A 12,773-nucleotide genomic window follows, 5' to 3' on the forward strand; every position below is an offset into this window, starting at 1 on the left:
TGTTTGAAGACGGTGAAGGTGAGGGTGCCTGTGTGGCCGGGGCTCGCGCTCTTTCTTTCTCTCTCTCTCTCTCTCTCTCTCTCTCTCTCTCTCTCTCTCTGCTCATTCTTATATGCGCCCTGTTAAACTGACAGGACTAAAAAACACATGCAAATGATAAACTTTCACTCTATGATGGTTAAGCTGTGCAATTAATCCGCGAATCACATTCTTCAAGGGCCGGGGAGCAGCTAGCCAGTACAGTTAATGAATAACGGATCAACTACTACAGCCTACATTGCACATCCTGCGATGTGACAATCGCGGATTTATACATCGCGATATCGATGCTTAAACGACACATCGTGCAGCCCTACACTGCATGCATATATATATATATATATATATATATATATATATATACACACACGAGTAGCATTTTAAAATCTAGAAAAGATGATGCAGTATTGGCTGTGACTAATCACAGCAGGTTAAGATACCAGATCTCTTCTAGTTTCTTTTTTTATTTTTTATTTTTTTTTATTTGCAGGAACAGAAGTGTAAAAATATTGGTTCTGCTCTGAGTGAGTGGATCGGATTTTTGTTTTCCGTTTTCAAGCCCCGATATATATATCAATCTGTAAAGCAGTCCCATCCACTGATAGCTGCACAAACACACCTAGCATTGCACTGTGTAGACCATCCCAGCAACGTTGTGTTTGATTAACTCAGTGATGACTTCTTTTTTTAATGCGTCATTCTGTGTGTGCAAATAATGGGTTGAGCAGCTTAAAATGAATCACAGCATTTGCTTCTGCAACACCTTTGACTAGGAAGACAAAAAATGCAATAAAGAAAAACCTGTAACTTAATTTCAAAGCCCTGAATTTAAAAGGCAGTGTCACATAGCCAAGACATTAGTGAATTATTCACAGCAGCTTTTGTTACCGCATAAGTAAGGTACTGTTGGTAGTTACAGCCGCTAGTGACTGTGTAGTGACTAGTGACCTGGCATGACATTTTCTGGTATCAATAGCTGACTGTTTTAACTGTGTATCCTTTAGGTGCTACATGTGTGACAAGTTTGGACATACAGCAATGTTAGTGCCTGAGGAGTTTGCTCTGTAGTTGATTATTAATGTTGACCAGGGTTAATTGTGTCATCGGACGACTCCTCTGTCATCACCCATTTTTGGTGTTTAGATTCGTCCTCATCTGTCGCTAGGCAGCCAGCAATTTCCCTTCGGTTGTCACGGTAGCAGATGTGTATGGGCCTGTTGACGTCAAAGCTCAGATCCAACGGCAGACTCGCGCTGCATCAGACCAGGACTGTTGCATCATTAGGCTCAGGTTCATATCAGTATGCAAAGCATGACTCTTGAGCTTGGGTAAGCGTGAGATGAGTCTTACCCAGGTTGCTCTTCGTGAAATACTGTGTGTCATAAAATAATGTTAAAAGGTCATATATCCTAAAAGTCTGAATTTTTTCATGTTTAAGTGCTTTAATTGGGTCTCCTGGTGCATCTACCAACCCAGAAAACATGAAAAAGAGCAACCCAGTATTTAAATTTTTTTTTTCCTTTTGGGTAAGACGTTTTTTATGAGCTTATGAAAAAATGAGAGGCTCACAGGGCTCCAAACTGCTACTGTTTTTTTGCCGGAGCGAGTAATTTTTGTGAGCGATGGCACTGGCGAGACCACCTTTATATATACCTGCCATTTTTGTTGTGTATCTTAGAAACATCAAAAGGCAAGCGAAACAAAAGCAACAAAATTCTAGTACTTGCTTGAGCTGTGTAGCGCGGACCATTTATCAATCTGGACTACGATGCAAACGAACTTGTCTTAGCTCAGTTACAGCACAGCGCTGTGAGATCCAGTGAGAAGTGTTTGAATTGGTCGCGGAATTAATGAAGGTTACTGTGAGATCTAGTGAGGTGCATGACGACGCTGGAGTGGCCTGATTGGGCAAGTGACAAATACGTCTACTGTCCCGAACGTCTTTCACGCAGTCGTTATTGTTGAGATCTGCATCATCACTGAAGTTGTTGGTCAGTTCCATATAAGACTATAGAAGAATAATGGTACATTTAATAAGAGTACAATATATACCTTTACTACATGAAAAATTTGGGCTGCACTTTATTTTACAGTACATGTACTTACATTTACTTATAGTGTACTTAGTGTATTTATCTAAGAAAGTTCTGGTAATACAAGGTAACTACATGGGGTAGGGTTAGGTTTAGGGGTAGGTTCAGGGTTAGTACCTAGTTATTACATAGTTATTGTAATTACTATAATAAGTACATAGTATGTACATGGGGAACAGGACTGTAAAATAAAGTGCTACCAAAATTTGTATAAACATGAAATAAAAAAGAAATGAACATAAACACTTATTAATCCAAAACAATAGTAAAAACAATTTATAACCCTCTGAAATGAAAAGAAAACTGCACATTGTAATTTCTATGAGTTAAGTCTATTTATCATCAAAGCATTTGTCATCAATACAGTTAAAATGGGGATAATATATGTGAACGATTGCATTGCAGGCTGATTTAAGGTGTGTGCCAAAATTTTCTACTTGTGCTCCTAAACATTTTCAGTCAGGGGCTACAGTGCTCCTGGTGAAAATAGTAAGTCTGGAGCCCTGGCTCAGATTTCACTCCCCCAGTGACGTAGAAAGGGGATCTTATTATAATATCACTTCCCCTTAATCTGCAAGTTCACAGATCTAATATAAACATTCAATTTCTTTCCCAGCTGTTTACCTTAACAGACGGCCTTTTTAAGCGCAATAAGACATGACAGAGAACTTGGTTTAGTACTCACATGCCATGTGACAGCCACATTCTGTATGCTCAGAAAATTGTATATCAGAAGTTTAAACTAATATGGTTTAAAACGCATAATTTAAGTGTGTTTTTTACGTTTTGTTTTGAGAGTATCTGAGTTAAGAGCTGTAAAAGCACAGCCCTATTCTGGAAAAGGGGGCGGGATCAGTTGCTAATTTGCATTTAAAAGATACATGCACGAAAATTGTGTTTTCTCTTACACTCAAAATAGGCATTTTCACGTTGATATAATAAATGATTGGTGGGGTATTTTGTAGCTGAAATTTCACAGACACATTCTGGGGAATATGTACCTGAGACTTGTATATCATCTTGTAACAAGGGTGTCCTTCAACATTAGATGATGTTTATAAATCATCTTGATATTAGCATAATGTTTTTTTTTTTTATCAACAAACACTTATTTGTCCTTCTCGAGAGCTTTTGTAATGAAGTGTCCTATTGATTTTCGGTCAACCTCTTGTTGTCAAGGTAACTACTCCATTAATTCTCATCCTTTGCTGATAATGTGTTCCAGGGCTCCAGAGATCATCCTGGGCTTACCCTTCTGTGGAGCCATAGACATGTGGTCACTGGGCTGTGTCATTGCTGAGCTCTTCTTGGGCTGGCCGCTTTATCCAGGAGCGCTGGAGTATGATCAGGTAAGATCAGCCAGTGATCTCGGATAATGACCCACTTTGTAGCGTCCGGGCAATGCTAATGGGGGGCATTTTGGAGGATGACATCATTTGCTTTTTTTCAATGGAAGTCTTTGTGATAAGTTTGTTCTCAAAGAAAAGAAAATTGGCATCGTTAGAAGCAGCAGGGTTGTGCAAAAGTACACATTTTCAGAATCTTTGAGTTGCCTGTGTACTAAAACAGGATGCAAGCATCTTGACTATTTTTTTAAAAGATACTATTTTTTATTTAAATTCAACATCTTAACAAGTCATCCTTGACTGACCCAAATAAAAAAAATAAAAAATTTGAATAGGGTAAGCCTGAATTTAAATTAAATTAAATTAAAAATGTATTTTATTATTATTATTATTATTATTATTATTATTATATTTAATTATTTTACAAATCAGCCTGGTTTAACCCCATTTAAATAAATAAAATAAAATAGTATATTTTATTTTAGGAGATCATCATTGACTTACCCTAACAATGTCTTTTTGTTCATTACTATGTAATAAAATAAAATAATTATTTTAAGGAAATAGTATAATGTAATATAATATTGTGTAATATACATTTTTCTTAAATATATCTATGCATGTGTGTGTATTTATATACATAACTACATACATAATATATATATATATATATATATAACTTTGGATGCGATTAATCACGATTAATCATTGTGCAGCACTAAATATAATATAATATGTAATAAAATAGAATCTAATATAAATACTTAGTTGACCATTGTGTATCTTGGTGCATGAAGAGAAGTCATGCACATTTTTATTAAACAATCTGGGTAGTATTTTCAGCCTTCGGTAAGAGTATAGCATGGCTTTTAACACATTTTTCCATCAAAAATTGCACAATATAGGGCCCTGTCATTTCTGCGATGCGGAAAACGTGGACTGAATCGCAGAATCCAGTCATAGAAATTGAATTCACAGTTTAACGCGGAATGTCGCTGAATTTTTCACATTTGAAATGAATTAAAAAAGTAAATTAAAAAGTAGGTCATTACACTTAAATCAAATGGCGATATAGATTAGTATCTGTAAATATTAAGCTGCAAAAGTCTATTTAAATATGAATCCCCAATGTTCTGCATTTCTCTCTTAACGAATGGCACAGACGCAAGGTTTCATCTGCTAAACTGAAGCACGGTGACACTCGCTGTGTTTTCAGCGTCTGCTCTCTCTCTAAATGAGGACGTAAACACATGAACAACATCCTCAGAACTGTTCTGAGAGTCACTTCATGAGCATTGACTGATTGATTTGAGTAAAACTAGTCCTATATCACCTACACAGAACTGTAAAGGTATTCACAGCAACCCGTCAAAATAAAAGTCTGGTTTGATTTGTAGTATATTTTTCAGTAGAATGTATATAGCCTAATACTAAAATTAAACAAACATTACTTTTTAATGATTACTCATTAATAATTTATGGCGCAATACTTAAAGTGAATATCTTCCGATAACATGAAAGATGACTCGCATACATTAAAAACGTGTGAGTGTGTTCACCGTCATGGACCAGTGCTGTCGATAAACCAGATGTCTGAGGTGGTGTAAATGACATTTATGACAGTAGCAAAACTAGCCGGCTGTGTAAGAATAGGGTGGTTTGGGTTTGCTGACCACAAACCCTCAAGCCGCCTGTCTGTTCCAGCTATGAGTCCGGTTCCACTCCGCACAGCAAAATGTATTTATAAACGGAAGCCCCACTCTCACACACACACGCACACACACCCTCTCTCTGCACTATCAGCAGGTTCTCACTTCAGCTCGCTCTCTGTGTTTGTGCGGCTCTTTGGCAACCTGATCATGTCACTATAACACCCCTAAGATGCCATAAACACTGCTTGTTTAACACAGCCGTTTTGAGTCTCAGCGCTTGTAAAAGGAGATGTGGCCTCATTGTCGAGAGAGGAAGAGACAAAGAGGAATGAGAGCAAGCAGCCAAAGAGGGCTTTGTAGTGGCTTGTGTTTTCACTGGTAGAGGCCCACTGTGACACAGTCTTTCTGAGAAGCAACAGATGCACGCTTGAAGGCGAAGACAGAGTCGACAGAGTTCACTGACCAGTTATACTCGGTTTGCCAAGGCAACAAGAACAATGGTGTTTTTACACAGAGCCTCATGCATTGATGAGGTTGAACTGCTCCTGCCTTTCCTAAACAGACAGCGCTGTGGTAAACCAAGTACTGTTCAATGCCTTTGTCATGTTATTTGCGTTATGAGGTCATTGCTTTTATTTATAAAAGGATTCTATGGCAAACAAATCGCCACACTAAAGCAGCGGAGTTGCTTTTTTGTTTTTAATTTAAGGCATAGGTAGTTAAATCGAAGTAATGTGATGTAATGGTTAAATATCTAAGGTGGTAACCTGTTTCTACACACCGAGGTCAAATTAGACAAGTTATTGAAATCTATTCAAATGAAAAGCCAGGCTGTCTTAAGGTCATTTGTCATTTCTGGAAATGCGTTTTCAGCATTTTGTTGATTACTTAATCAATACCAAGGGCGATATTTGTCCCTGGAATTGATATTTGTGGACAATTTTTTTCTTCTAAACTGTAAACACTAGGGCTGGTCCGAATACCATTTTTGGAGCTTTAAAGCTTTGGTAGTAATCAACACCGAATATTCAAAGCTTCGGAGGGAGGGACTAAACATATTCTTCTCTCTAACAAAGGCATGTATACACTTAACGATTCATGACTTGAAACGGACGCAACCTGAAAAACTGGCATGGATTTTTGCAGATAACTGATGGTTCCAGCAATTAACTATCAGTGCAGATTAATCAGCAAAACTGATACATCGGTCGACCTCTGATTAATCACATCCAAAATAAGATTAAAGATGTGCTGTGTCTATTTATTATGTATATAAAAGTACACACACATGCATGTATATATTTCAGAAAAAATGTATGTTTACATATAAAATAAATATATGTATAATATAAATTACATGAATATAAATAGACATGTAAATACATGTAAATATTTTCAAAGTATATAATGTATGTGTGTATTATATATACATGATAATTACACACAGAACATATATATATTATGTAAACAAAACCTTAATCACAATGAATCATTCGACAGCACTAATATAAGATCTTAATTTCTTAAAAGTAACCCCAAACTTTTAAATAATTTATCATGGTACATTAGTGTTCAGATGCAAATGCTGGTCTAAATTGATGGCTACAGGTCAGCTATGAACAGTTCAAAGATGCTAGTCTGATACTAAACCACTATTATAAGTGTAGAATAACAGGAAATATATTAAATGTTAGCTGGCAGATAAAAATTCAATTGAAATGCACTATGGGGGCCTTTTTTTTTCATTCACGTCCTACATTTATGGAGCCTTTTCATCGCTTTCATGATAATTTTAAGCCGCGTTTCCACCGCAGGAACTTTACCCAGGAAGTAGGGACTTTGGCCTGGTACTCGGTGTGTTTCCAACGCAGGAACCAGGAATTAAATAAAGTTCCGGCTAGTGTTGTCACGGTACCAAAATTTCAGTATTCGGTACCGATACCAGTGAAAATCCACGGTTCTCGGTACCAATTTCGGTACCAAAGCAAAACACAAAAATATGCTAATTAAAAAAAATTACTTTTTAGCACTAAAAATAAATCCAATGCCATTCTTTATACTTATTTACAATTGTGTTTAAAGTTTTTCTACAAGTAATATAATTATGAAAAACAGTAAACAAGTTTCACCCAAACTTTTGGTAAATAAAGGGGATTTGCTATTAAAATTAAAACATGGAAGAAATATTGTGATTTATTTCTTTAAAAAATAAAGTTTTATAAATTTTTCCAACAGTAGTAGCAATATCACATACATTTTACTAAATAATAGTAATATTTCTAGCACAATGCCATTATGTAAAAATTTACTTTTAGGCCTAATGAATGCATATTTGTCATTTTTACTGAACTTAAGACTGGTGGTGATGCTTAAGATATTTTTGGTCATTGAGGGTTTCTGTGTAAAAAATAGTAATAGATCATATTAATTATTATTAAAAGATAATACTACTACTAATTCTACTATCATACTAATGTAAATACAATGCACTATGAATTGATGAGCTGCTGGGTTCATGAATATTAATCACGTTGTCTGCGTTCGGTCAAACTTATTTGCTGAAATCAAAACAGGGACGGTACTAGATCAGCACCAGCCAATGAAATTGCCATTTGCGCATTAGCTCCGCCCACTACCGGAGAAACCAGTATGTCTTCTGCTTGTTCAAAAAAGAAAATGAATAATTCTAAATGAACTCCATTATTTTGACAGAAGACAACAAAGAATAGTTTACATATAGCGTGTCGATTCAGCGTGGTAAGACTCTTGCTCTCTCTCTCTCTTTGCATGTGTGAGAAACAGCGCTATCAGTAAAGCGACGGTGAGTCGTGCTCCTTCACAAAGAGTTTACAGAGCATCAAATACAGGTGCGCTGTGCGTACATTGAGATGAACTGAAAAGTTCAGATCGCTTGATGGAGAGAGAACTCTGAAGTTCAGATGCTGAAATTAATGCAAGCGTCATGCGCTTCAGTCTATGTAGTAAACAAACCCGCACGTCTCTGCCATTCATTAATTCACACAGAGACGCGCAGAACACGGATTCATATTTCAAACAACTTTTGCGGCTTAACATTAGCATTATGCTAACTTTGACAAAATTCCATGACTGTCCATATTAAAATGTAAGTTTCATTTTCATGACTGGATTTTGAGATTCCGTCCTCGTTTTCTGCTTCGCAAATCATAGCGCTGAACCGGGTTTGAACGGGACCTCGGTACTACTGTTACTTAAAGAAACCTGGTACCGTCATATTAAATTTTTTTTAGTACCGACTTGGTACCGAAGTACCGGGTCTTTTGACAACACTAGTTCTGGCTTAAAAAATGCCCCTCAGAAAGTCCCTGCTGGCGAGGTGGTAATTTTTCAAAGTTCCGGAACTTTTGGGGGCGGGACTTGGGCGCTAAACATCCTGATTGGTTGTTCACGCAGCATTGGTTGATCCACCATTTATTCAGATCATTTTCAAAATATGACTGTTATTGTGTCATGAAATGTAATTTTAAAAGTATTTCAGGCAAGAATGTAGTTGTTTAAAACTCAAATCTGTGGTTTATTTATAAAGACGGTGCCTATTTAAAAATGTGTTTCGCCGAGTTTGGAGATGTGAGCTCCACGCGATCAGTCCTCATGTATCCGCCGAGAGCAGCCTCTCCTCGGCTAGACCATCTGATATGTGCCGCTGGCTCTGATGTCTCTTTAGTGGTTAAACATAAGATATAATTCATTTTGGGTAAATCTAACAGGTAATCTTTGGTCTGTATTCAATTTATCTATATGTTAAAATGAAAATAAAAAAGGCAAGTTTATATATCTCGTTTCATTGTAATGGCTGTATATATACACATATCCCTGAACTACGTACATGTCTGCAGATGTTATTATGTTTAAATGAAAATGAAATGAGGCAGTGGTATTTGATATCATAATTAGTTTTATTGTAAATGTACAGTGAGGAAAATTGCAGTAATCAAGGCGAGCTGACTGATGTTATCAAGTACGCTGCTGTTTGCAGATTTACCGGATTCGCGTTGTCCCGGACATCACACTCCCGAGTCGAATGCACAAAGTCTGAACTACCGAGGATGCATGTCCTAAATCAGCGCACTTTGTATTGAGAAACCCGCGCAGACCTATGTCACCGGTCTATTTGCCTAAACTTCCCGGTACTTTACACTGCAGTGGAAACGCAGAAAGCAGGGGGGGGGGGGGGGGGGGGGTTTCCTGGGGGAAAAAAGTTCCTGGTACAAATGTTCCGGGTAATTTCGGTGGAAACGCGGCAATAGTTACTTCCAGTGGCATTTGTCCTGATCCATGGTTCATTTCTGGCCCTGTCATTCGCTTCTAATTAAACACCGCATTACCTGAGTAAGGTCAGCTGTGCCCTTATGCGAGACACTTAAACCGAAGTTGTTTTATGGAAGCTGTCCATGTAATGAGGTGTACTATAAATCGATCTGGATTAAAAAAACATCAGCCAAAAGGTAAAGAACGCATTTCTCAATGTTGGCTTGCCTGTTCGGTGTGAGAGGATTGGCATCTGTTGTGGGCAGGAGAGGGGTCAACATCTTGACTTTGGCATGTTAACAAAGGCTTGAGTAGCAGCAGACTCCATACTGCGCTCTGTATTAAGAGTGAAACATTGAGCTTTCCATCATGAAATGCTACTTATATCTTGAAATAGCAACGGAAGTTATTTGCTTATTTTTGTCTCTTTTGTTGTGTGGTTTTTGCTGATTCATGTTGATTGATATCACTGTGGTTTGTAGCTTTTTGAAACCTGTTTTTCCATCCTGAAGATGCACAAACACAGGTGACATCAATTAATATTTGATGCCTACAAATAAATTCAAGCCATTTTTATCTTTAGTAAGCACTATGCTTATGGTACGAATCAAGAGATTTTTGTCAAGATCATTGAGATGGATTCAGCATTCCTTATCAGAAATGACAGTGTTGAGATCCACTAATGCTATAAATGTCTCCGCAGATTCGTTACATCTCTCAAACTCAAGGGTTGCCTGGAGAGCAGCTTCTGAATGTGGGGACGAAGACGGCCCGATTCTTCTGTAAGGAGTCCAATTCACCTTACGCCACCTGGAGACTGAAGGCAAGGGTCCATTTATCGTCCACTTAACCAGACATTGAGGCCATAAATTTACAGCATAGCTCTCTGGATCGAGTTAATGTCTGCTCTGCATAAAGTTTTGATGTAAAGTTCTTATGTACTGACTTCAAACGCACTTCCTGTTTCTGCAGACGACTGAAGAACATGAGACAGAAACGGGACTGAAGTCCAAGGAGGCCAGAAAGTACATTTTCAGCTGTCTAGATGACATTGGACATGTACGTTTTAGCTTGCAAATGCTTGTTTTACATTACCAATAATAATTTCTATTCAATACTGTAATTATATTGGAATTACTATATTGTATGTATATATAAAATAATTAATGATGTGTTTTATTATATTAATCTTTTATAAATATGCTATATATATATATAGAATTGTGATAATAGTAATAATAAAAACATAATAATATTTTTGTTGTTATTATTTTTATTATTAATAATACTATATATTATGTTGTTAATAATAATAATGTACTGTAATAATATTAATGATAATTTATATACAATAATGTAATGAAAATAAATATAAAATAACGAATATACCATTAGTTGTTTTACATATACCATATATACTATTATATAAAAAATAATAATAGTAGTAAAAAATATATAATAATAATAATGATTCTTTTTTGTATTAATTTATCAGGTGAATCTAATGCTCAACATGGAGGGCTGCGACCAGTTGGCGGAGAAAGCTGACAGGAGAGAATTTGTGGACCTGCTAAAGATGATGCTGATGATTGATGCCGATCAGAGAATCGCCCCTTCAGATGCACTTACACACCCTTTTGTCACTATGCAGCACCTGATGGATTTCCCCCATTGCAACCAGTATGTCCAGACATTTTTAATGCCAGTTTCATTGCCTGTTTTCTCTATTATGTGTGGTCGTTCTCAAGGAATGTGTCTCCAACAGTGTCCAGTCTTGTTTCCACATCATGGACGTGTGTCATTCAAGAAGCAGCATGTATGATACTCTCAACCGCAACAAAGCACCCCAACTTATGAAGCCTGGGATGCTTCCAAGTGCTCCAAATATCACTGTCGCCTTCAGCAAAATGCCATCTGTTCACTCTCAGGTAAAAGTGCACATTCTGAAAAGACTTGGGGTTCTAGTGTAGACCGATTCTCTCTATTTGATCTATTTACCCTTCCGCTTTAGACCATGGCACCTTCTGCTCCACCTGTGGTGCATCCAGGAATTCCCATCCAGACAGGAAGCGCCCAGTTTGGGTGTAACGAGTCCTTTCAGCAGGCACTCATCCTATGCCCTCCTGCTCTTCAAGGTAGTAGAAAGCACATCACGGTGGGATATGCATTATAATTTGAACTAGGAATGCATGATTTGCACTGCAATTTTTCTAAAAATCTTGTAATTGCAATTTAAAATGATAAAAAAAAAAAATGAAAAAAAAGTTTGGGCTTTTAGGGTTTTTAGGGCTGCACTATTTGGCCTACGAATTTGAGACTATATAAATTAATGATTATGTTTCTAAAAATCTAGCGATTGTGACTTTAAAAAAAGTTTGTTTTAGGGCTGCACAATTTGGCCTAAAACAGTTGGGATTGTTTAAATCAATATGATTATAATTATAATCTGAAAATCTTTTTTGATGTAAAAATAATAATTGTTGTTGTTATTATTATTATTTATACTACTGTTACTACTAAATTAAAATATTAAACAAGATAAGAAATATTACTTTTAAGCAGGGCTTGAGAAAAAAAAAAAAGTAAAGGTTTACTCAGAGCAGAATCGATATTTTAACGTTTCTGTTCCTGCGTTCTTCTGATATTATTACCATTCCGAAACCGGTTCGGGTGGAAGAAATACTGGTTAATAACATTATTTTTTTTTTAAAACAATATTTTTTGCCTATAATTTGCCTATTAATAATAATATAATAATAATAATAAAGTACATCGTTTTCTTTACTCAAAAAGAAAAGGAAAAAATAGAGATCTAACATTAGCCAAGAACCCGTTGCACTTAGTCACAGCCAATACAGCGTCATCTTTTCTAGATTTTGGCTAAATGTAAGCTACTAAAAAAAATAATTTAAAAAAATGTATCAACTCTTTAAAGACATCAAAGTATTTTTAAGATATTTAAAAATGTTTGCTGCATTGTTAATAAAAAAAACAAAAAAAAAAACACTTGTATAAGAAAAAAAGAAAAAACTTAAGCCGCGGCTCTAGTTTAAACATTAATCTTTTACCTTAAAGATCTTGAATCTCTTGACAACAGCCGGGTTATAAATGCTTATATGATTATAGAAGAATCGATATCATTATAAAATGATGATTATGATCATATTAATTGTACTGTAAAATAAAATGATGTTAATTTACTGTTATTATTATAAGTAGTAGTAGTATTATTATTACTGCTGAAATTTAAATAAATAAATTACTTTTCAGTAATTTTTAGCAATAAGAAATATTGCTAACATTTCACTGTAAAAATTTTAAAACACAGTATTTAAGAAAATTATACTAATATAATA

At 36.0% G+C, this 12,773-nt stretch overlaps 1 protein-coding gene across 1 annotated transcript in view; it reads left to right on the top strand.

Moving 5' to 3' along the window:
- The window catches only part of hipk3a (homeodomain interacting protein kinase 3a), a 53,223-nt gene that overhangs the window by 28,339 nt on the left and 12,111 nt on the right, over positions 1–12,773 (top strand). Inside the window, exons 3-8 of the mRNA XM_059536646.1 lie at positions 3,358–3,481; positions 10,121–10,240; positions 10,390–10,476; positions 10,913–11,097; positions 11,183–11,345; positions 11,429–11,552. Coding sequence (XP_059392629.1) covers positions 3,358–3,481; positions 10,121–10,240; positions 10,390–10,476; positions 10,913–11,097; positions 11,183–11,345; positions 11,429–11,552 — 803 coding nt within the window. The remainder of the gene's footprint in view (positions 1–3,357; positions 3,482–10,120; positions 10,241–10,389; positions 10,477–10,912; positions 11,098–11,182; positions 11,346–11,428; positions 11,553–12,773) is intronic.

Source organism: Carassius carassius, chromosome 43 (assembly GCF_963082965.1).
Source record: "Carassius carassius chromosome 43, fCarCar2.1, whole genome shotgun sequence".
Lineage (NCBI taxonomy): Eukaryota > Metazoa > Chordata > Actinopteri > Cypriniformes > Cyprinidae > Carassius > Carassius carassius.